Source organism: Neophocaena asiaeorientalis, unplaced genomic scaffold, assembly GCF_003031525.2.
Source record: "Neophocaena asiaeorientalis asiaeorientalis breed wild unplaced genomic scaffold, Neophocaena_asiaeorientalis_V1.1 scaffold118, whole genome shotgun sequence".
In the NCBI taxonomy this organism is placed as follows: Eukaryota; Metazoa; Chordata; class Mammalia; order Artiodactyla; family Phocoenidae; genus Neophocaena; species Neophocaena asiaeorientalis.
In genome coordinates this window covers 4,218,306-4,244,330 of record NW_020175528.1, presented here as the reverse complement: position 1 = coordinate 4,244,330, position 26,025 = coordinate 4,218,306, and the positions used below count along the sequence as shown (strand labels likewise).

The 26,025-nt window shown below is 39.4% G+C and overlaps 1 protein-coding gene across 1 annotated transcript in view; it reads left to right on the top strand.

The window, feature by feature from the left end:
• SLC9A9 (solute carrier family 9 member A9) overlaps window positions 1–26,025 on the top strand; it is a 532,106-nt gene that overhangs the window by 34,128 nt on the left and 471,953 nt on the right. Inside the window, exons 3-4 of the mRNA XM_024769140.1 lie at window positions 9,367–9,444; window positions 11,847–11,923. Of these exons, the coding sequence (XP_024624908.1) occupies window positions 9,367–9,444; window positions 11,847–11,923 (155 nt within the window). The remainder of the gene's footprint in view (window positions 1–9,366; window positions 9,445–11,846; window positions 11,924–26,025) is intronic.

The following is a 26,025-nucleotide window of genomic DNA, read 5'->3' as shown; positions in this document are numbered from 1 at the left end:
TTATTATACCCTTACCTTTTCCTCAGGCTTTTAAAAGTTTAGGGTAAACAGCCAATTATAAAACTTTAGGAGAAAATATATTTATGACATCAAGATAAGAGAAGATTTTTTTTAAAGAAGTTACCAAAAGCTGAATCAAAGTAAAATTGGAATAAGTTTTACTACATTAAAATGAAAAACTTTTGCATGAAAAGACACCACTGACAAAGTTAAAAAACAATGTTAAAAAGTTTAAGGGGGTGAGAGAATAGAAGAATGTATTTGAAGTGTAAATAACCAAGACAGAATAGTAATCAGGTTGTGTGAAGAACTAATAAACAAGAAAAAGCCATACTGGGTAAAAGGTATGATCCAAAAAAATCACTAAAGTGATGTCACAAAAGACCAATAAACAAGGAAAATATGCTTATTTCATTAGTAATGGGAAATGCAAAGAAAACAGTAATGTGGTAGCAGCTCCTATATATCTTACTGGTAAAAATTAGAAATCTGTCAATACTAAGTGTTGGCTAGAAGGTAGAGAAATACTCCTATACTTTCCTGTGGAGTGTAAACGGTGTAACCACTTTAAAGTTACTTCAACCTACTACGGTTGAAGATTCGTATACCTTATCATCCAGCAGTTCTACTGCTATGTATTTTCCTCTTTTAGAGAAATTTACACATGTATGCAAAGGCTTAGGTACAAGAATATCTATTGCATTATTTTTAGTCATAGTGAAAATAGGAAAATACCTAATTGCCCTAATTCTCTTATCAGAGAAGGGAAAAAACAATCGTGATATATTCATCCAACAGAAGGCTATACAGCAGTTTAAGCAAATAGACAAGATCCGCATGTATTAATGTAGGTAAATTGTAAGAACGCTTCTGAATGTATAAAGCAGTATACAAAAGGCTAGTTATGGCTAAATTTCTGTAAAATTTAAAAATACACAAATAATACTAATTATTTCTATGGATACATGTATATGAAGTACAAGAATACAGTCATGGAAGGAAAACACTTTCTAACTTCAGGGTATTGGTCACTTCTGGGGAAGGGTCTTCAACTCTGACACATCATTTAAAACTTGTTTGAAGCAAAATTAAGAATATAAATATAGTAAAAAGAGAAACAGCTCTGGTTTAGGATTTCAAAGTTCAGTGGTGCCTCTGAGTGATCCTGTGATTTTCCACATGTCCCTTGAACTTTCTGGGGGACAACATTAGGTCAGGGTTTCAAACATTTTTTAGCAGAGGAACACTTCATTCAAAGAAAATCTGAAAATCCTTCACAATGTGTGAAACAGGTGAAATCAAAACTGCTCAGGCAGAACCTGGAGAGCAGAGCCAGGGTGGATGCAGCGCAGTTGTCTCCACTTCCCATCACCACCACTCCCTCCGTGGAGCCCAGGGATTGGCAGAAATCAGTTTGCAGACCCCTAAGTTGGGTGACGTCTAAGGCAGCTTCTCCTTCTGACAGCCTGTGTGTCTGTGGCACTCTGTATTTCTTAAACAACAGCCTACAGGAGGTAAAGCCTATTTCTCTGATGAGTCCCTGCCACATATAAGAGCTCTGTAGGAAACCATCTGGAAAAATGGAAGAATGCTTTTCACTGTGAATAACTATCTCCTAACCTGGCCGTTCCACAGATTTGAATGTCAAGAGCAGGATTTCTCCCCATTTTTAAAAAACAGTAATTCATTATCTTTTTGCTGCTTGTATGGCTTCCTTACCTGCCTAAACTTATATCCTTACCATTCTTTGTCCTGATCTTACTTGCTCTAAGTAAATATTGTTGAATGAATGGATGTCTCCTGGGTTTGGTCCTTTCTTTCCATTCTGTCACAGTCACCTTCATTCACATTGTCATTACCTTGTGCTCATTTTGGTTCTTGACAATGGTTTCCTTTCATCCAGGCTAAACTTGAGGCCCCTTCAAACTAATCTACATGAGACACCTTTTTTTTTTTAAATGACTTTAATTTATTTTTTAAGTAAGTAATACATTCATGTGGCTTAACGTTCAAAAGGTACAAAAAAGGTAGGTTGGCATCTTGAAGACATTATTCAATATCATTTCTTTTGCCCATCTGATTTTTAACTTGATAGTATTTATTAAAAAAGACTTTTTGTTGTTGCAGTATAGTTGCCCATCTGATTTTATAGCTAGGTGAGACACAGATACAGGAATGAGAAAGACAGAGAGCAAAAGCTAGGTAAAATAATGAGTCTCATTCTGTAAGCTGGCTTGCTCGTCTTTCACCCCAGAATTAGGAAGACTGACCCACCCAGTCACGGATCCAGCTGGACAGCACGAGCCTTCCCTAGGTCTGGGAGGAGCCGGGGGCATCCACTTTGAGCAAGCAGGCCGGTTCCAACACGGAGAGAGAGGGAACTGAGATGCACACACTCAGTTCATTTACTCCAGCTTACCAATTAGACTAGTCACTCTCTGTTTCCTAGGGAGAGTGAGTGAAAGGTGGGACCAGGGCCAGGAGTGTTAAATCCTGTACAGCGCTCCCCAGCTGGTGTGCTGATGGGTTACAGGTGTGCCATGAGATATCAATCCCTTCATCCTCAGGCTGAGGATGGTCAGAGTCCTAGTCTCATCTTTTCATCCCTGAGTAGTCTCATCAGGACCCTAATTTCCCCACAGTTTACCCCATTGACCCAATATACTCATTTTCTGTGTGTGTGTCATGATGGCAAAAATGCTGGGATGCCCTGCTCTAAGCAGCAGTCCTCTCTGTATCCATAGATATGAAGCCAGGGCAAAGAAAGTTGTCCCTCACTAAGTACATACAGAAAACCCTTCTCCCAACCCCCATACTTCCTGCCACCAAGTTCTCCTCCCTGGCCTCCCCAGAAGCAACTGATTGTGTGTGTGTGTATATATATATATATATATATATATGTATAACTTATAATATGCAATAGACAATAGTATATATATGCATATATACACACACACATATTTATAATATGCAGGTAAATATTCTACATGTCCTCCTTTTCCACACAAATCATGGAATAGGCCAAATGCTTTAACAAACTACCCTGAAATCTCTATGACTTAACACAATAAAGGTTTATTTCTTGCTTGTGTTCCAATCCAGTGTGGCCTTTGGGCCATGAGGGGACCACTGTAGTCTTCTCCAGGGGCCATTAATCATTCCCAACTTCCTTTAATCTAGTGGTTCTGCCAGTCGCTAGTATTTGGGACCTCTGCCAGATGTTCTACAGGAGCTAACAAAGGCAGAAAGACAGAGAACATGGAAGATTTAGGGGATTTTTAGAGACCAGGGTTGGAAATTATTTATATTACTTCTATCCATATTCAATTGGCCAGACCTTTGTCATATGGCCCCATGTGACTACAAGGAAATGTGGTCTAAGTGTCTGGCCAGGACAAAAAGAAAATGGGGTGTGGTGAGGCCATAGCAGTGTTTGTTACACATGCCAGACAGACTGTTCTACACCTTACTTTTTGAGCTTGACAGCAAATTTTAGAAAGCAACCATATCAGTTCATAGACAGTTTCCTCAGCCTTTCTGACAGTTGCATAGTATTCAGTTTTACAGATTATAGTTGACCCTTGAACAACACAAGTTTGAACTGCGTGGGTCCACTTATATGCAGATGTTTTTCAATAACAAGTACTGCAGTACTAGATGATCTATAGTTGGTTGAATCTGTGGATGCAGAACCGTGGATAAGCAGGAACTGCGGAAAGGGAAGAACCTCATATAGAGAGGGCCAACTGTGAGTTATACCCAGTTTCGACTGCATGGAGGGTCAGCACCGCTAACCCCTACCTTGGTCAAGGGTCAGCTGAATATTGTGATTTATTTAACCAGTCAATTTTTCAATCATCCTCAATGCTTTCTTTCTTCCCATTTATTCATCTGCAATGAATACTCTTGCCCTCGTGTCATTCTACACATGTGCAAGCATATCTGCAGGATAAATTCTCAGATGAGGTGTTGCTGAATCAAATGGTATGGATATCTGGGCTTTCCTGGTGGTGCAGTGGTTAAGAATCCACCTGCCAATGCAGGGGACACGGGTTCGAGCCCTGGTCCAGGAAGATCCCACATGCCGCGGAGCAACTAAACCCATGTGCCACAACTGCAGAGCCTGCACTCTAGAGCCTGCGAGCCACAGCTATTGAAGACCGCGCGCCTAGAGACCGTGCTCCGCAACAAGAGAAGCCACCGCAATGAGAAGCCCGCACACCTCAACAAAGAGTAGCCCCCACTCCCTGCAACTAGAGAAAAGCCTGCACGCAGCAACGAAGACCCAGCGCAGCCAAAAATAAATAAATTTCAAAAACAAAGCAAAACAAATGTTATGGATATTTTACATTTTGATACCTTTTGCTAAATTACTCTACTAATAGGTTATACAAATTTATACTCCCAATAGCCATTTTGTTGTTTAACCCTGCTGTGCAAAATATCTCTACTTTCTTCCGTGTTTGAATGAATATAGTTTCAGTTCATTTCCGCTGGGTTAGAGAGGTTAATAGTCTGGGCAGGATGCATAGCCAGGCCTTAACCTCCTCCCACATCACTCAGGAGGTCTACATTTTCTACTTCTGTTCCCCAAGTGCGCCTTGTGCCTCCAATCCTTAACCCATTGCTTCAGCAATTTCTTCCATTTCAATTCAGGTGTAGTGAGCCTTTCTTGAGAAACAATCAGTGTCAGGTACCAAGTAGAACACTTTACACCTCTTAATACATCTAATCCTCAAAAGCAAGTCTAGGAAGTAGGCATTTGCATGCCCATATTGCAAATGATAAAACTGAGCCTCAGAGAGATTAAGTGGAGTAAGCTTATCTAATTAGTAGGCGGTATATTTTCATCAGATATTCTGAATTTGTTCTCCATTCTCCCCCTCTGGTGCTTTTCATACCAAAACTTAGGGCAGAGGAAAGGAAACACACACCCTTGAGTTGTCTCTATATATATCCCTAAGCTGTCTCCCCCGAGCAAGCCAAGTTTTCTTTGAATTCTCATATTTACATTAAAAATGCATACAGGTTTTGATTTTCACTTTTAAATATATCTGCATTTTAAAAATATTTAAAATATTTCAAACTGCTTGCTATCAAGTATAACTGAAACTCCAGGAAGCTGCCAGTTTCCCGTGTGGCTTGGTGAACCCTGGCCCACTGCTTCCAGGGCAGACAAAAGAGCATGGTTCTGTATGTTGGTGCCCCATGGAGAGGCTCCTACCCATCCTTCAAAACCCAGCTCATATGCTGCTTCAATATCAAGCCTCCCTGCAGGGTTAGCAAGCCCAGAGTGGTGTCTCTGTCCTAGAGAACCATGAACTACAATGTAACCCTGTGCCTTGTACTGAAACTACACAGCGTCTTTCTTTTGACTATAACCTTCATGGATTCAGTCCATCTATCATATATATTCAAGAACTTTGCAACAGAGAAGAGGCTTGTTAGATTTCTAATGAACAAAGCATTGAAGATAAGTAAACGCATTATTGTGTTAACCACTTTTACTTTTCCAAAGGAATTGGGAATTGCCAAAATAATGAAAGCCTACTTCTGAGTCCCAACTTCTCTTAAACACTCCTAAGTCTTGCTTTAAGTAGTTATATTAGCCTGGTTCTCCCTTGGAAAGCACACATTTAGCTTGCCCGTGCAGATACACCCAATTCCCAGCAATATCCCTGACACATTCATTGACACTGGGCATGCCATTCATTTCTTCTCCTGTCTCTGGAAAAAGGGGATAATTGCATTTGCCAGTTACCACTCAGGAATGCTGTCAGAGTTGATGAAACTATGTTTTTAAAAGGCCTCTTTGGGAGTAATATGCCACATAAATCACAGTCCCCTACTAAAGTGGTTCTTTTAGTGCTTATTTATTTAGTAGTTGCTAGAACACTGATATTTCTTCCTAGATAGTTCATATTGAGTTGCTGGATGCCTTAATACTCAGGACCAAACAGAATTTTTTTTTTAATTTATTTTTGGGTGTTTTGGGTCTTCATTTCTGTGCGAGGGCTTTCTCTAGTTGTGGCAAGCGGGGGCCACTCTTCATCGCCGTGTGCAGGCCTCTCACTATTGCGGCCTCTCCCGTTGCGGAGCACAGGCTCCAGACGCGCAGGCTCAGTAGTTGTGGCTCACGTGCCTAGTTGCTCCGCGGCATGTGGGACCCTCCCAGACCAGGGCCCAAACCCGTGGCCCCTGCATTGGCAGGCAGATTCTCAACCACTGTGCCACCAGGGAAGCCCCAAACAGAATTTTTGTATCTATAACCTTCTGATGAGAATTAAACTTGGTACCTTTGCTTTCTGCTTTTGGAAGTTTTCAAGTTGATTATCTCTATCAACATGTCCAGGCCATTCCTAGCCGAATACCAGTGCGTATTTGAGTTAATAGGTAAAACTACTGCATCCTTGTAGTAGTTGAAAATATTGGTATTTTTCTGTCTCATATTATCTAGTATTTTAAGAATTGAATCTCAGTATTTAAAAATCTCACAGTTTTCATGAAGCATCCATAATTCTACCACCTGAGTCTCAGGTCAGTTGCTCCAAATTAGCCATTCCTTATATGAGACGATAAACCATCTAAGAATTGAATGGTCTGAATTTTTAAATTCTAGTAACTGTCTATAAATGTACTGTTCAACAGTTAATAGCCACAGGGAAAAAAAAAAATTTCAGTCCCCAGTTCCAGTAGCTTGCAATTCAATTGCTCAATAGATCATGTGACCCATGGCTCCTGTATTGGGCAGGACAGTAATAGAGCATTTTCACATCACAGAAAGTCCTACTGGACAGTGCTGGTCTATAAAATTTGTATCTTAAGACTAATGTATTTAGCTGGAAGATTTTTAACTTTCTGCTCTTCCCTTTCACACCTGTCTTAGGTTTTTTTCCTCCCTCATACTATAATGAAAAATTTTAATTGTTTGGGCCTTAAAAACAGTCTCACCTCCAAGGCCACGATTTGAACACAAAGTCTGAGGAAAATGACATGTGGAATCGCCATCTGGAGGTTGGTGCAGCGGCAGATCCAGCCATTTCTGAGTAATTGTCTGGGTTTGGAGTTACTCCCAGAACTCTGATTTAGCAGTTCCTAAGCTTATAGCAAGTCTGAAAGGAACACAAATCTGTTTTGTATATACAAATAAATCCTCGTACGCTGCATGCCATTCTCAGCCTGCCAGTTTCATCTGGCTGCTCCAGAAAATATAATTCAATAACACGTTAGTTAACCTGCATGCAGGGAATGGGGCATTCTGATTATTGAAATGTTCTGGTTGAGTGATTAACCTGATTTTTGCAGAAAAACTGCCGAGGCGAGGGATTTTTCTGTCCAAGATGTTGTGCCACTGTAATTCTGTCTTCCAGATGATCACGGCTGCATTGCTTCTCTCCTCCAGAATTCAGAAATACATCTCTTTGCTAAAAACTTTCAAATATGCAGTTGATACACTCTCAAAGAGGCCTCAAAAATAGATCAATAATGGTGTTTCAGATAATCTTAGAAAAAAGAGTAAACTTAGAAGGAAAAGTAATATCTTTGCCCAAATGTTACACAGTTGTAACACTCAAGAGTTCCTAACAATAGGGCAACTTCTTCAAATAGTATAACTTCAAAATATTAATTCAGATATTTCATTTTCTTTAGTAATAAATACTTAAAGGTGCTTATTAGATGTTAGGCAACGCTGCAAGGGCTTTGTAAGTATTAATTCATTTAATTTTTATAACCACCTTAAAATTAGGTACCAGATTATTGTATTCATTTTCAAGATGAAGAAACTGGCACAGAGAGTTGGGGATGGGCCAAGCTGATCTATCTGAATGCTCACTGGTATAAGAAGTTGTAGCATCAATGAGGGAATAACTAGGTTTATGAGAGGGTGCCCAGCTGAGTTAGGTGGCTCCTACTTCCCCCCTTTCCAAATATTAGAAATATTTGGAAATATTTCTTTCCAAATATTAGAAGAGTAGAGGGGCCAGTATGCAGAAAAGCGAAGAGGGACTCTGGCAATGCTCAATTAGGCCCCAAGTAAAAAATGGGAGTTAAGAAAGGCTTTTCTTAATTTTTACTTAAGTAATTCTTACCTGTAATGTGTAAGGTTGTTAGGGATATATGTAATTCATTCCATTTTAATAGATTTGTCTCTCAAAGGCAATTATTTTTTTTTCCAATTTAGCAAATATATATTGAGCAATGGGCTAGCACTGGGAGGGATGAAAGCAACACAGAATTGACTAAGACATCATTGTGATCCTTGATGGCTTCCCAATTTAACTGGGAAAACAGTCAAACGGAAACCAATAATCATGTAAAATATGTTATGAAACACATATGCTTCAAGGGAGGGTACAAAGTGCTGAAAGAGCATAGAAGAAAGAATTGTCAGTTTTGACTTGGGAAATCAAAGCATGTTTCAGAGAAGAGTAGCTTTTGAGATCCAGTTTCAGAGATGAGTAAGAATTCAGGCAAAAAGGGGGAGGAAATTAGAAAGTATAGTTGTGAAACCCATACATCTCAAAGATTTTGACAAGTGCTATAATGGTAAGAAGGCTTAGTGGTGAAATCATGAATGGCAGTGAGTGTGTGTGTGTGTGTGTGTGTGTGTGTGTGTGTGTGAGAGAGAGGGAGAGAGAGAGATTGAGAGAGAGGGCAAGTGTGGAAGAAGAGAATGAGCCTAAGGAAGGTTTTAAAGATTAAATGAGTTAACATTTTCAGACTACCCAGCAAATAGCAGATATTGGATTCAAGAATTTCTCCATCTCATTTCATTGCATTTCACACCAAGGAATTTTTTGCCAAGTTTATTTTAACATTTAAGTAAAAGCCAATAAACAAATACTAGAAAAATCCAGTTTCACTTTCAAATGTGTTTTTCCAGAGTCCAGAAAATATTTTGAACTTCAGAGTGGGATAAAGTGGGAAAAGTAAGACTAAATTTCTAAAAATGTTTTATTTGGGAAAACCTTAGATAAATCCTTGTCAGAGCTAAAATGTTGGAACACTACCAATCTCCTCAACCAGAAAAAAATAAAATAGAATAAAAACATTGAAAATATGAGGAATGAATAACTAATCAAAGGAAAAGGAAAAGGTTTTCTTTGCCTAGAGAGGTTTCATTGAGGTTTTTTTGATGTTCTTATTAGCTACAGAATAAAGTTTTACATTTAATATATTACTTTATAGTTGTGTTCAATTATGAATTTCTAAGTTTCCATTTTCTCTTATTTTCATCTTTGCTAATTTAATATGTTATTATGCCTCAGACAACCTTAGCAAGGGTGACTATAACAATTTTTTTAAACTTATTTTTAGTAGTCCAAAGGAGCATCTTCTTAACTATACTTTTTTCTGTTCTGGCAGATGACATTTGATCCAGAAATCTTCTTCAATGTTTTACTGCCGCCAATTATATTTCATGCCGGATATAGCCTAAAGAAGGTAAATGTACAGTGATTGTTTTCTTCTTTTATCATTAAGTAGAGTATTTTGCCAGCACTAATGAAAAAAATTAGTTTATTTTATGGGCTTGCCTATTTGGTAAGAATATCATTATCTTAGATCATATGTGATACAGATTCAAATCTGACATGCTTAGAATTCTTCTAAATCCTGCTATGTCCAGTATACTAACCCATAGCCACATGCCATTGAAATGTGACTAGTCTGAATGGTGTGCTTTTTCTTTTTTGGTTTTTTTTTTAACTTTTATTTATTTATTTATTTTTTAATATTTGGGGAGTTTTAATCAGCCATTTTTCTACAGTTATCATAGTTTATTTTATTTTATTTATTTATTTTTGGCTGTGTTGGGTCTTCATTGCTGTGCGCGGGCTTTCTCTAGTTGTGCAGAGCAGGAGCTACTCTTTATTGAGGTGCACGGGCTTCTCATTGCGGTGGCCTCTTGTTGTGGAGCACGGGCTCTAGGCACGCGGGCTTCAGTAGTTATGGTGCTCGGACTCAGTAGTTGTGGCACCCGGGCTTAGTTGCTCCGTGGCATGTGGAATCTTCCCAGACCAGGGCTCGAACCCATGTCCCCTGCATTGGCAAGCTGATTCTTAACCTCTGCACCACCAGGGAAGCCCCTGAAGACGTGCTTTAAGTGTACAATATGCACTGGATTTTACAGACTCAGTATCAAAAAGTAATGTAAATTATCTCAATAACGTTTTATATTGATTTCATACAGAAATGATAATGTTTGAATAAATTGGGTTAAATAAAACATTTTATTATCAACATTCATTTTACTTTTTTTTTTTTTTTTTTTTTTTTTTGCGGTATGCGGGCCTCTCACTGCTGTGGCCTCTCCTGTTGCGGAGCACAGGCTCCGGACGCGCAGGCTCAGTGGCCATGGCTCACGAGCCCAGCCGCTCCGCGGCATGTGGGATCTTCCCGGACCGGGGCACGAACCCATGTCCCCTGCATCGGCAGGCGGACTCTCAACCACTGCGCCACCAGGGAAGCCCTCATTTTACTTTTTAAAAACTTATTTTAATGTGGCTACTAGAAAAATTTTAAATGACATATATGGGTTACATTATATTTCTACTGGGCAATATTATTCTAGATGATTATAACCAAAGAGTTTGCTGTTAATTACATTGGGTTTACCCATCACCCATTGGGTGAAAACTTAAGATTGTTTTGCTAATACTCAGCTGTTGATGCTGATAGAGACAAAGTCTGGTTTTGCAGTTTCTACGCACTTGCAAAACATTACTTAGGTGCAGCCTGAATGCTCACATTTCCTAAATTAGTAATTCACATAAAAGTTTAGGTGCTAGCATCCCAAGTGCTGCAGAGTGAGGTTCTGGCCTGAATGAGTTTTGAGATGCAGAGGTAGTGCAGTTGCTTTTCTGCTGCCCACCACCCACTCCAGAGATTCCTAGGGCTCTCCTCCTTAGGCCAGTGGGCTCCAGCAGCCTTTGCTTTTTCAGCACAGACCTGATTTTCTTGTGTACTCCAGGCTCCCTCTTTCTGTCAGTTCTGGCTACTCAGATGCCACTTACAGAACGGGAAGGGAGTTTTCCCAAGCAAGCATCTGAAAAGATTTAGAAAGCTAGACTTATTCCAGTCATCCTTCCTCATCCCCAGCCCTAAGACTAGGTATCATTTTGTGTGATTCATTAAAATAAATTCACTAGAATAAATTAAGGTTTTGTTTCATCACATTCAGAAGAACTGTAAATCAGAGATCCAATAAAAGTCAAAAGACAAATCTTTTTTTTTTTTTTTTTTTTTTTTTTTTTTTGCGGTACACGGGCCTCTCACTGCTGTTGCCTCTCCCGTTGCAGAGCACAGGCTCCGGACACGCAGGCTCAGTGGCCGTGGCTCACGGGCCCAGCCGCTCTGCGGCATATCGGACCGGGACATGAACCCGTGTCCCCTGCATCGGCAGGCGGACTTACTGCGCCACCAGGGAAGCCCAACTTAAATCTTTTAGAATAGTATATTTAAAGTGCTAAAGGGGTTTCAGTGACAACAAAACTTCTGAAAAACTCTGTCTTCCTTTAATCATCCCAGAATCCTGCATGGCCACTGCTCCAGTCCCTTCCCTCTCTCTCAGGTCCAGCCAGTTCTGGCAGTAGTTTCTCTCATCTCTACCCTGTCACCTTCCAGGTGTATTTTTTCCCCTGTTTTTTGGAAACCTCTGTCCTTTTCTGTGTAAATCAGTTAAGCCTTATTTGTACAATAGGGCCAGGAACTGATGCTCCAAAAACAAAATTTGCCTAAACAGTGAGGGAAGGGTGGGGCAATTTATTGCATTTATTTTTATTTCCTGTTAACACTAAGAAAAAAAATGCTGACGTACTATATAAAATGTATCTTTTTCTCCCCAGAGACACTTTTTTCAGAACTTAGGATCTATTTTAACATATGCCTTCTTGGGAACTGCCATCTCCTGTATCGTCATAGGGTAAGTGACATTCGGAGCTCAAGTTCCAGAAGGCTGTAGGGCCGGTGCTCTCGAAATGTGGGAGGAATCTCACATTTCCTGGACTCACACTGACTGGGTGAATTGTCTATTTTTTTCAGTATATCACCTCTTTACACATTTTTCTGACTCAATTCCAAGGCTTGCATGTCTTCTGACAAACACAAGTGTTCAAATCAAAGCAAACTAGAATTAGACTGTTGGATTTTCTCTGTGAGTTTTGAACTTCTGACTTAGGGAATGTGGATAATTTGGTTTGAGTTATGTGACGCACGTTGACTTTTTTGGCTTAAATAATGCAGATACGCACATTGCATTCGTTTTCCTTCTTCTTGGCAGAACCTTACCTGTGTATAGTTGATAGGAGTAAAATAGTAGCTATACGTTAAGGGTTTTCTTTCTAAGGGAAAGTTTACAAGAGAGCAGTCTGAGACAGACATCTCTAAATATTAGCAGAGTTGTTTACTGCTGGGATACACTGTAGGACGCAGACTTGTTTTTTCCTCATTATATTTTATTGGTTCTGCTGCTAAGCCCCAAGTCTAACTATACAGACTCTGGCTTGCAGCTCATCATAAAACAAAATGTGGCACAAAATAGTGAAGCCAATCCAGTTCACTCATAATCCTATCCAATACGTTAAATCTCCACTGCAGAAAACATGTACAGCTGCTATGACTACAATGGCATGGATGTCTTAAATTGTCGATACAGCCAGTTCTACCCTGGAATTTTACTGCATACAGCTGTTACATCCCTAACACAAGAAACTGAGGCTAAAAACACACATTAGTCACTCATCCAGCCTTTTCCTTACAAAATATTTAGTGTGTGTCACTGGAAGGCTAAGGAGCTCTCAATAATTGGACTTAAAAGTGGGGAGCGGGGGGGTGGGGTATTTTGAATCTCTGTTAAATTTTTATTGATTCAAGCCTAGAACAACTCAGGCTACATTATATGAAAATGTCCAGCATGGTTAAGGCAGTGAGGAAGCTGAAGATTTTAGCACCTGAAGGTGGAGGCTTGCAGAGATGTAGACTGGGGAGCCTTATAAAATCTGGACAACTAAGAGATCTATCAACTGTTTGTGATTGAGAGTCACAGTGGATTTGATCTTTCTCAAAGCTTGTTCAAGGGGGGCGCTTCTCTATTCTGTGGGTATGCTATAGCTAAATATCCAAATTTCAAAGCTGGCAAGGGCCTCAGAGATCTGTGTAATTAAAACCCCTCCTTCTGAAGATGGAGGAATGTAACATCTTGAAAGGCTAATTAACTGTTTCAGTCTCACCATCTATGAGAAGTAGGACCTTGGTCAGGACAAAATTCAGAACTTCTTCTCTTGATCCAGTAGCTCTTTCCATCACCCACCTCTTCATTTAGCAATTTATCTTGAATTTCTATACATACCTAATATTATTCCTATACATTGACACAAGACTCTGAGATGTGTGGACTCTACAAATGATTGATTATCAGTTTATAGCAAGATTGATCTTTAGCAGTTCTATAATATGGAAATCTGAGATTTACAGTAGATGCAAATTCTAAACTTGTGGACAATGCTGTCAAATTATGGCATAATCAGTTTCATTATTATTCTGTTTCCTTTGCATAACTGATTTTAAGTATATGTAAGTGTATGCATTGATATAATACACTTTACTATTATTAAAAATCTATACATCTAGTTTTAAAGCACAATAATGTATAGTGTGTGTGTGTGTGTGTGTGTGTGTGTGTATGCTTGCACTTAACGCATTGTATATAATTGACTTGTTCTTAAAATTTTCAATTCAAGAGATCTAGTGATATGTATTTACTGGAGTTGAGAAACTCTTCTAATTGATTTTTAAAGCTGTGATCAATAATTTATAATGAAAAGTGATTTGAATAAAAAGTACAGCCCTGGCAAAACTTTTAGAACCATGTTCCTTGTTTGAACAACAAAAACTTGTAGGGTGCCTTCCTAATGTGGGTCATTAGGTTAAAGTGCAGAAGGGTCAGATAGTTTAAAGGTTTTAGGATCTTATCCAGCAAGGTAAGGGAAACCCTTGAAGAGCTTTAGCTTGAACGTGACAAGGTCAGATTTATCCTTTAGGAAGGACATTCTGGTGGCCATGTGAAGTGGGAAAAAGGCAGCAAGGGGACCATTTTAGAGGCAATTTCCAGGCTAGGTTGGAAGTGATGAGGACCTAGCCTTAGGCAGTGGCAGTGAAGGTGGATATGGAGCTATCAACTTGTGGAAATCTTGAGAGAATGAGGTCATCCGGGGAAAGTATGTGGAGTGAGAAAGGAAGGTACTTATACAACAGCACTAGTTGAAGAAAGGAAGAGGTGCCCACAAAGAACTAAGTACTGGGCCCAAGAAACAGGAAGCAAACCAGCAGGGAATGTATCTGGAAGTTAAAGGAAAAGGTAGATGGAGGGTGGACAGTGTCTAACACAGGAGAGGTCAAGTGGGATAGGCATAGGTCCATTGGATTCAACCCCTAGGAAATGATGGGCGACTCCACACTTATGCTATGGGCAGAAATAGAGGAAGAGTATTGGTAGGTTCAATTGTTTGGGGTACTGTACAATGAGAAATAATCATTTATTTTGATGCTGTTCTCCAGATACAATCAGAAATTTTGAAAGAAAGGCGCACACTTAAATTCAGACTGAACAGACACTTTCATAATTTGGTGACTCCTGTTGTGAGTCACTCAGACTTACACTTAAGTCTTAGAAAATGACCAGTTATATTTTCTGATAAATTAATGGTGGTAAGAACAACACAACAAACATTTATTCAGTGCTTAATATGTACCATGCCCTTTTTAAAAGTACTTTACATGGATTATTTCATTTAATCCTCCAAATAATCCTATTAAGTAGATAATGTTATTATCCTCACTTAACAGTTGAGACAGCTGAGGTTCAGAGAGAATAACACAGTGTAAGTAATAGGGCTGGTATTAGTAACCAAAGAATTTGGCTCCAGAGTCAAATTCTTAATGCCAAAAAATGTGCTTTACTTCTATGTATTGGTATCACTAAAAAATAGCATTTAGAATATTAAACTAAAGAAAAAATGGTGTAAATCAGTCAAGATTTACTAACATGCCCCTTGTTTCTTCGTTTATCCCTTTAAAAGTTCTCACAGACATGAGAGCTTTTTATTAGGGAACCCTATCTAAAAGAAATCCACATTTTTAAGGGGAAGAAGGGGGAGGCCTGAGTTTATGCAGTTCTGTTTATAAAATGGGCAAGAGGAGGGATTCAGGACAGTCAGTTAGATTGGACTCTGAGAATAATTTTATAAAGGAGGCAGATTCTGGGTAGTCATTTAGTGAAGAGGGATGAGGTAGTTGGATTTTCCATACTCTCAAGTGCACTAGTCCTGGTGGGTATGGGGAATATTGTGCAAGTTTCTAAGTTAGAGAGTAAGTCTCACTGAGCAACGTAAGAGAATGTGGGAACTAAAATACTGGAGAGTCAACTGACAGATGGCCATGAAGCCCAGGATCAGAAATATATTATATTTTTATTTTTTAAATTTGTTTATTTTATTTATTTATTTTTGGCTGTGCTGGGTCTTCATTGCTGCACGCGGGCTTTCTCCAGTTGCAGCGAGCGGGGGCTACTCTTTGTTGCGGTGCGCGGGCTTCTCATTGTGGTGGCTTCTCGTGTTGCAGAGCATGGGCTCTAGGCACACGGGCTTCAGTAGTTGTGGCACGTGGGCTCAGTAGTTGTGGCTCGTGGACTCTAGAGCACAGGCTCAGTAGTTGTGGCTCATGGGCTTAGTTGCTCCGCGGCATGTGGGATCTTCCTGGACCAGGGCTCAAACCCGTGTCCCCTGCATTGGCAGGTGGATTCTTAACCACTGCACCACCAGGGAAGCCCCAGGATCAGAAATTTATGAGAATGTGAAGGTCACAAAGAGTGATTTTGAAATATGAATGAAAACTCAGCTAGTGGGTCATGGTCTTCTCTAAGTAAACACTGTAGTCAAACTACAGGTTGGTTTTAGAGCTGGATTCAGAGGCTTTAGTAATTTAGATCATTGGGTCCATTTAAATGAAAGAGTTCTTAACCTTTATTAACTTCATTTTGTTTCAAAAATTAGATGTAAATCATCTTTCATATTACATGGGAAATTTTAACAGTATCCTCCTGGCAATAAAGTCAAAGAAACCTTTAACCATTTTTTTTATAGGATGGATTGTTCTTAAAGGATAAAACCATCTTTTCTAGTTTTCTCCCCCATTTTATCACTTAAGAAATATTTTAAATACATATCTGTTTTTAAATAAAACCCATGTGTTTGAATTATTTTGCTATTCATCTCCTTCATCTTTGGGGACTATTCCTTTATCTTTGACTCCATGTTTCCACTCTATGGCCACACAGATGTGTCATCACAATGACAACCTACCTAATGCTTACTGTCAGCACGTACATTTTTGTTCTAAGAACTCATTAGTACCCATGAAGTGCTGCTTCTTCAAGAGCAATGAAATTGATACCCTTTTAGCTTCTCTGTTAATGAGGAATTAAAACAAATGCCACAGTTTCAAAAATATTTGGAAAAAAGGGACATGGAAGACTTCCCTGGTGCCACAGTGGTTAAGAATCCACCTGCCAAGGCAGGGTACACGGGTTCAAGCCCTGGTCTGGGAGGATCCCACATGCTGCAGAGCAACTAAGCCCATGAGCCACAACTACTGAGCCTCCACTCTAGAGCCCGTGAGCCACAACTGCTGAGCCCATGGCGTGCCACAACTACTGAAGCCCACGCACCTAGAGCCCATACTTACAACAAGAGAAGCCACCGCAATGAGAAGCCCGCACACCGCAACGGAGAGTAGCCCCCCCTCTTCGCAGCTAGAGAAAGCCCGTGCGCAGCAACGAAGACCCAGCACAGCCAAAAATAAATAAACAAATAATAATTTAGTTAGAAAGAAAGAAAGAAAGAAACAAAGGGGACATGGATCTAAATGATGAGGAATGGGATGTTAATGTTAAAACTAGCTCACTTTTTAAATTGCATCCCATGTGCCACACACTGACCTATGCTTCTATCTCATTTTATTCTCATAATGCCCCTATGAGACAGGTACTATTATTATCCTTATTTCACACACAAGGATGCTGAGGTTGAGACTTGCTCAAGGTTACACAGTAAGTAAATGGTATTAAATGGCATAGCCAGTCTGACTTTAGAACAGACACACTTAGAATCTCTTTGTCCTCTTCCTCCTCCTAAGATGACGCGTTTCATTTCCTGTAGTGTTTTGCAATTAATAACTATATATGCCAGACCAAGTCCTCAATAATTTCAGATTCTTGTATTTATCATTATGACTAGCAATTATGAAAAATCTGAATGTTTAAGAATGAGCTGTGGGGCTTCCCTGGTGGCACAGTGGTTGAGAGTCCGCCTGTCGATGCAGGGGACACGGGTTCGTGCCCCGGTCTGGGAAGATCCGACATGCCGCGGAGCGGCTGGGCCCGTGAGCCATGGCCGCTGAGCCCGCGCGTCTGGAGCCTGTGCTCCGTGACGGGAGAGGCCAAAGCAGTGAGAGGCCAGTGTACCACAAAAAAAAAAAAAAAAAAAGAATGAGCTGTGAATATAATTGCAAAGTAGAAATGGAACCTGTCTTTTCTTACTGGAGATAGTTGGAGGGATGGTATGAATCCATTTTACTTGCTTAGAATTGCTGGACTCTGTGTAACTCACTCTGGAAAACTTGGATTCAGAAATGTGAGGTTGTTTATATTATTCATATCAACATTCCTCAGGAATGTTGATTTTCCTGCTGGGCTCCTTAATATACCACAGAAGCATGCCTGACACTGCCCTCTTGTGTCATCATGCCTGCTGAGCTGGGGACCTGTAGGTCTAAGTGCCCATGGCGCTGGTTCTAGAATCGCTGTTGCTCTGTCCTTAAATGAGATACTGTATGCTGAGGTTCAGTAGTCTCAAAAGGCTGACTCCTAAGCCTGGAAGAAGGAACAAGGGTCTAGAACCAAAACCTGAAGAGGTTTAGTTCATAGATGGAGGCCGAGTGATACCTCAGTGCCTTAAGCTCTAACACTGGGAAGAGAATGATTTAGAGCAGTTCTTAATTCCTAATCCAGTTCTTAATCCAGGAAACACAGACCCTTAAATGGTTCATAAAAGGACTTCAGGGTGGGGCATTCAACCCCCTTAAATAGTCCATGAATTTTTCATGGGAGAGAGTCTGCATAGATTTCACTGTTTCATCAGCTTTGCTAAGAGATTGAAGTTGACAAAGAACAAGTATGTTTTTCAAGAGCCTAAGGAAAGAGAAGGTTGAGAAAGGAAGGATTTCACATATCTCCATATTTAATTAGAACTGAAGAATTCTCTAGACTGCATTCAGTGTGGCCATAAAGTCTGGAAATGTGCCTGCTATTATCTTATTATGTACTATAATGTAATAACAATAAACTAGCTATTATGTATTTGTCCATGGTCCCCGACTTGGTGGCCATTCTGTATCCATGCCTAAGAGTGGAAGTGCCAGGTGGTAGGGTCTGCAAAATACTACTCATTTTTACAAAATAATGCAAAATCATTTCCAAAGCACTTGTACCAATTTTTCCTCTTAATTTTTGGCAATCTAATAGGTGTGAGGTGAAATTATACTGTGGTCTTTATTTGTATTTCTCTGATTGTTAATGAAGTTGACTATATTTTCATATGATACCTCACCAAACTTTTTGTCCATTTTTCTAATGAGTTGTTTTACCATATTTTCATCAATTTGCCTGATTTCTCTGTATGTTCTGCATGGTAGTCTGTATTCAGTTACATATGCCACAAATATTTTCTCCCAGGTTGTGTCTTGTGCTTTTACTTTTCCATGATGTTTCTTAATGAACAGAATTTCTTAAATTTAATGTAGTTAAATTTATAATTTTTTCTTTTATGGTGAACATTTTTGTATTTTATTTAAAAAATCCTTCCTTACCCCAGAATCAGAAAGACATTTTCTTCTAAAGTGTTTTAAAGTTTTGCCTTTTGCCGTAAGTCCATTTTCCAGAATCGATTTTTGTGTATAATATGAAGTAGACATCCAATTAAATTTTTCTTTCTCAGAGGGACAGCCAGTTATTCTAACATCATTTATTGTCTAGTCTCACTTTTCCCCAGTATCTACAGTTCCTTCTGTACTATGTGTTGTGGTTTCTGTTTCTAGACCATTAATTCTATCTTATTGGTCTCTAATCTATCCCTGCACAAGTACCGCCCTGTCCTAATTATGATGCCTTCATAATAAGTCTTTATATCTTAAAAAGAAACTCTTCTTCATGAGTACCTTGTCTATTATTATTTCTTTACTCTTGAATATAAATTTATTCCAATGTATATATTTATGAGTATATACTTTTAACATTTATAAATACATTTGTATATACTTTGTACATATTTGTACAACTTATAACTCTATTTCTGAGTGTTTTCCTTAGGGACCCCCTTGTACATGTGCACCATGCATAAAAATATTTGTAGCAATTTTATATAATAATATATATATTATCATATATAGTTATATATATATTATTAATATATATATTATATGATAGCAAAAACTTGTAAACAACTCATATTTCATTAAAAGGAGAAAAGAGAAATAAATGTATTTAATATTATACAGCAGTGAAAAGCAATGAAATAAAATTGCTAATGACAATAGAGGTGAATCTTGGAAGCATAAGGTAAGATCAGTAAATCAAGTCCTGTAAGACCTTTTTTATAATGTTCATAAATGACCAAGATTAAACAATGTTGCATAAGCATACATGCATATAGGTGAGAATGCATATATGCATATGTGTAGTAAATAAGGGAATTAAGAACACAAAATTCAGCCAAGTGGTAATTTCTGGGAAACAGGGAAAAGAATGGAATGGAAAGAAACACATAGAAGAAATAAGTTATTGGTGATATTCTGGCTCATGGGTTGGAGTGGGTTTCCAGGTATTCAATATACTACTATAATTTATAACTTGCATATATCTTCTATATATTCTCTTGCATGTGTCAATTGTATTAAAAAGAAAATAAAAGGGAAAACAAGTTGAAGGAGCTATTTAATAGATTTATAAATAAAAGCAGCTTGATTACGTTGCTTACTTCCATTTCTGGGGAACTCAGACTCTTCTATTGTTTCTCTTTGTGTGTGTTTTAATAAGAGCAACTCTGGTTGGCAGGCAGTAGCAGAGATGCAAAGGTGCCAAGAGTGTATTTGCCAGTATCCCCTGGTTAATTCTTATCAACCACAAAGCCCTCTGTTTTTCCTCTCTCTTCCCTTATCTATCTTCACCTTCTCTCTTCTTTCTCCCAACTCTCTTCCCCTCCATCCCAACCGTGTTTTTCTCACTGTCCTCTGAGACTCTGTCTGGGCTGCTGCTCTCTGAGACTCCATTTTCAGTAGGCTGCAACACAGCAGAGCTCAGGAGGCTATGTTGAGTCAGCCTAGAAGGCCCCATGCCTCCTCAGTGCATTCATTTACTCTGTAGATGCGGAGCTGGCACAGTAATAGCTGTCACTGGTGTCAAAGAGAAAAATAAATGTGCTGCTGCCCTGACACAGCCAAATGAGAAAAAAATAATCTCTAATCTGTCAAGTACAGCCCGAGCCGCTTAGCAGTGTGGTTTCTCATATCCATATCACAGCAGGCACGGGCTGTATTTCTGGCAGCAAAGAGAGTGAAGTTTATGAGGAAGAGAAACAAAAGGTAGGGAGGGAGGGACTGTGGAGAACATCAGAGATGTAGTTTGGAGGTAAAGGAGGTGAAGCTGTCAGAGCACCATATGGATCTATGCATTAGTTACCACGTTACTCCTTCTATCACAGCCTTGAAGATGTCAGGAATAAGAATGACAGCACAGGACAGAGAAAAGTAAACAAATTCTGAAAGATTCAAAAAGGAAAGCAAATAAAACCTAACTCCAAATTAGGAAGAGAAATGCTGAAAATCATGTAGAAGGAACAAAATATGTGAGATTGTCGATATGGAAAAAGAGAAATATATAATAATAAAAAAAGTATAAAAATAATTGTAACAATCTATTCTGAAAAAGAATTTCCCTGATAAGTCTTATTATTAAATAATGTATTCTAAAGATTCTAACTATGGGATTCCTTTTAAATGAAATATTCAAGTCTTGGAATTACCTAGTTTATCTTCATTCTTCATTACCCTTGGACACAAAGTCAAACATTTTTCTCAATTTGACCAAAATCTGATGGAGAAGATTTAAATGTGGCTCCGCTTCTACATGCACACACACACACCACAACCCTTGCAGATAAAAGGTAAAAAAAAATAAGGAAAATATATCAGTTATCTGTTGCTGTGTAACAAACCACTCCCCAAACTTAGTGGCTTAAAACAGCTATTTTATTAGTTCACAATTCTGTAGCTCAACAATTTAGGTTGGACTCAGATGAGCAGTTCTGTGGTTCTCATCTGAGGTCACTCATGTGACCACAATCATCTGGGGCTTGACAGGGATTGGGTGGTCTAACATGGGTTCACTCTAATGTCTGGTGGCTGATTCTGATTATTAGCTGGTTGGTCTGGGGACTCAGTTCTGTTCTGTGTAACCTCTCACCCACCAGTAGGCTAGCCCTGGCTTTTTTCCATGATGGTCTCAGGGCAGCATTCCAAGATGATGAGAACCGAAGTGCAAGACTCTTAAGGCTCAGTCCCAGAAGTCTTGCAATATCACTTTCACTGCATTGTATTGGTCAAATTATCACAAGAGCAGCCAAGATTCAAGGCATGGGGAAATAGGCTCCAGCTCTTGATGCAGGTTGTGATAAAGTCACATTACAAAGCGTTATGCATACAGGGATGGGAAAATTATTGTGGTCATCCTTGCAAATATTCTACCACAGGAAGGAACTATAAAATATCTTCAGCGCTATCAAGGTAAGAGCTGGCATTAAAAAATGGGACTCAAAACTTGGTGTGAAACCTATGGCTACGAAAGGAAAACATGATGGAGAATCAAGTTGACCTTAGAAAGGCTAACTCACCAGCCTTCTCTGTTAGACTTCCCGATGTTCTGAAAAGAGTAATAATGAATCTGTACCCTGATGACTTAAGTGACTTTCGAAGAAGTATCTTATAACATTCTATGTTTGGATATAAAATTTTATGCAAAAATATACAAAAGTTCAAAGGAAATAAGGTAGAGAGCGTGGCTCACTAAGATTTTATGCTACCAAAGCAAATGACATTCGTGGAAAATTGAGCCCTGCTCAGCTAGAGTGGAGAATTATGGAAGAGTTTTATTTAATTTGAGAATTTCAGTTGCTCTGTTTCCCACCAGTGATGCTGAGAATGTGGAAGCAAAGGTGTGGCCATGTTAGCTGTAAAGGCAACAACATCCTTGCTGAGGAGGTTTCTTTCATGACTGCACATCCCTTGCCAAGGGCTGTCATAACAAACCTGATTTGCATCCACTACTGTCTGACTGATTGTGGTGCTTTGGGAAAGGGTAGAGCTTTGGAGATGACTAAAGCTTGATCTTGGCAGCTTATTCATTTTGCTTGAACAGTTTAAGAAGAAATAAGGTTAAGGAGTTATGCCACATGGCCTTTATTGTATGTTTTCAGGGCCTTGAAAATTACCTTAAAAATGGAAACCCATGAATCTTTCACTAAACTATAAGCTACATTGCCAAAACTGTCCAACTTACCTGTGTGCTCCTCCCCATTCTCCTTCCCCCCCATCCACAGAGGTAAATCTTATGCTGAATTTTTATTTATAGTCTTTCCATGAGCTTTTGAACTTTATAAAAACAGTGTTATACTTTATGTCATCAAGCCATTTTCTTTATTCCCCCCACTCATGACTTTTCTAAGATTCATCCATGTTATGGTTTTTAGCTGTAGCTCATTCACTGTCATTGGTAACATGCAAATGTGAGAATATTCCACGCTTTCCTTATTCTCTTATTGATGGAGTTGCTTCTATCTATGAATATTCTTTTTTATATAAAGCTTTATTTATTTTTGTTTGTTTGTTGTTTTTAATTAATTTATTTATTTTTGGCTGCGTTGGGTCTTCGTTGCTGCACGTGGGCTTTCTCTAGTTGCGGCGAGCAGGGTCTACTCTTCATTTCGGTGCGCGGGCTTCTCATTGCGATGGCTCCTCTTGTTGCAGAGCATGGGCTCTAGGCGCACGGGCTTCAGTAGTTGTGGCACGCAGGCTCAGTAGTTGTGGCGCATGGGCTTAGTTGCTCTGCGGCATGTGGGATCTTCCCAGACCAGGGATCGAAACTGTGTCCCCTGCATTGGCAGGCGGATTCTTAACCACTGCGCCACCAGGGAAGTCCCATCTATGAATATTCTTGTACAAGTCACCTGCGGCTCTTGTTAAAGATTCTTTAAACAATGAACTAGAAATGGAATGTGTGATACCACATTGTTTTCCAAAGTGGTATCCCTACCAGCTAGTGTGTTTCCATTGCACCACATCCTCACCAGTGCTTAGTATTGTCAGACTTCATGATCAACTTGTCTAGCCCTGTGACAGTATCACACTACTTTAATCGTTGTTGCCTTCTAGTAATTAACTCAATATTTAATAGGAACAACCTTACCCTCCGCCCCACCACACACACCCTACAATATTCCTTATGAGTGTCATAGCTCTTTGGATCTCTTTATTTTACTGTAAAAATTTTAGAATCATCTCATCAGATTCTTTGACTCACTGTGCTGGTATTTTGATTAGAATTGCATCAAGTCTATAGGTCAATTTAGGGAAAGCTGACATATTTATGATATTGCCTTTCTATTCTTAAAATCTGATATCTCTTTTTACGTACGTTTTCTTTAAGTCTTCCAATAACAGTCTTGCACAAATTTTACTAAATTTATTCCTAGGAATATTGTGTTGTATTATAAATGGTTTTATTTTCAACATTTCATTTTCTTAGTGTTGCAATTTAGCCGTCTTTGAAAAGCAATAAAATGGCCCACTTCTAGCTGGCCTGGAGCTTACAGTCTACAAGGGAGGCATTCATGAGGGAATCACATAAACACATGGAAAAGCACAGCTACAGAGAGTGTGAGCAAGAAGTGAATGCTGCAAAGAGATCAGAGACTTGGAGGATCTGCTTGAGGCTTGGGTCTGGAGTGATAAGAGCTCTGACGAGGTAGATAGAGGGAGCTGTGGGAGCACAGTAAGGAAGCCAGGAGAGGCTTCCAGGGAAATGACTTCTAACATGAGATCTTACATTTATTTCAAAGGAGGAACCCAGGAAAAGATCTGAGAAAAGACATTTCAGGCAGAGAGTATAGCACGTGGGAGGCCAGCAGCAAGGTGAAACTTTAGTTCTGGCTTTTGTCCAGGGCCAGAGTATGGCCAGGAAGCAGTAGGAGTTACACAGGGTGAGGGCAAAATTTTTTCTGGGAACTTGAGACCTTGTTCTGGAGTTTGGACATAACTCTGTAGGCTGTAGAGTGCTCAACAGGAGATAAGCACTTTTAAAAATTCACTCCAATTGGAATATGAAAATGGATGAGAGAAAGTCAAGGTGGGAAACAAGAGAGCAGCTAGGAGGTGATGCAACTTTAAACCTGGAGACTACTTGGTTGGATTTGAGAGCTAACTGGGAGATGGAACTGACAGGACATGGCCATTCATCAGATTTAGAGAAATAAAGGACATCATGGGTAACTCAATTTTCTGGCTTCAACCATAAGCTCACTCTGAATTTGACTGTCAAATCTAGCACAGTTTGGACCTTATGTGCTATCCCCTTCTATCCTTGTCTTATGTTCCCTAATAGAATTAACCTCTTGGGGGCTTCCCTGGTGGCACAGTGGTTGAGAGTCCGCCTGCCGATGCAGGGGACACGGGTTCGTGCCCCGGTCCGGGAAGATCCCATGCTCCTGTGAGCCGTGGAGCCGCTGAGCCTGCACGTCCGGAGCCTGTGCTCCGCAACGGGAGAGGCCACAACAGTGAGAGGCCTGCGTACCAAAAAAAAAAAAAAAAAAAAAAAAAGAATTAACCTCTTGGTAATCATGCCCTTACTTTTAGTAAAAGTCAATAACTATATCGCCAGGTGAATCAATGAATTAATGAAAAGATCTGAGAAATGTATATCCTTTGGTTGACAAAGAGGTAGTAGAAGTAACAAAAGTTTCAACAGAAGCTAGCTTTTTGGTTCATTTTTTTGGTTCCTGGCCTTGAACTGACCATTCTGCATTTACTATCTCATTTAATCTTCACAACTAACAGCAGGGATGGATAATTTCTGTTGCTCCCTTTTTGTAAGTGAGAGGTATGAAGCTTATATTGCTTGCGTAATTTTTCCAAGGCGTGACTGACTCCAGAGCTCGTACGCTAAACGCATCCTTACAACTTAAGTTGCATCTTTGTACCTGCAGCAACACCTGGAGTTTCTTAGAAATGCAGAGTCTTGGGCCTCATCCCAGACCTCCTGAGTCCTAATCTGCATATTAACAAAATCCCTAGGTAAATTTACTATGCTGCACTTCCAAACTGGTAGTGAGATTTAATACCTTACTTAGGGATTTAGTAAGAACAGACTATAGGAATCAAAATGATTTTAACTTGCGTTAAATTCATATTACCCAGGCATCACTGAAACGAAACCAAATCAATTAATTTCAGAATTTATATCCACAAGATTTATATAGCTATCTGTGTCTGTGCACATATCTGAGTCAAATATTGTATGTGTATTACGTAGAAGGTAATTGGTAGTTTACTGTTAGTGGGGCACATAGAGCCATCTCAGTGAGAAATGCCCAAAGTTCTGGTCTAAGGGTTTCAGCAGTATCAGTGTGGCAGGTACTCTACCTGATTTAGCAATTACGCTCTGATGTCATTAAAATGAAATGGCCCCAATAAAAGGAATAGAAGTCAATCTTAACCACAGCTCTGAGATGCTTTATTGCTCTATTTCACCCTTACTTACTAATCCCCTCTGCGTGAGAGGCAGCTATAAAGGTTTCCAATAGGTAAGCTACATTATCAACAGAATCATGAATATGAATTATGACATCATTTTTTTAGCATCAATGA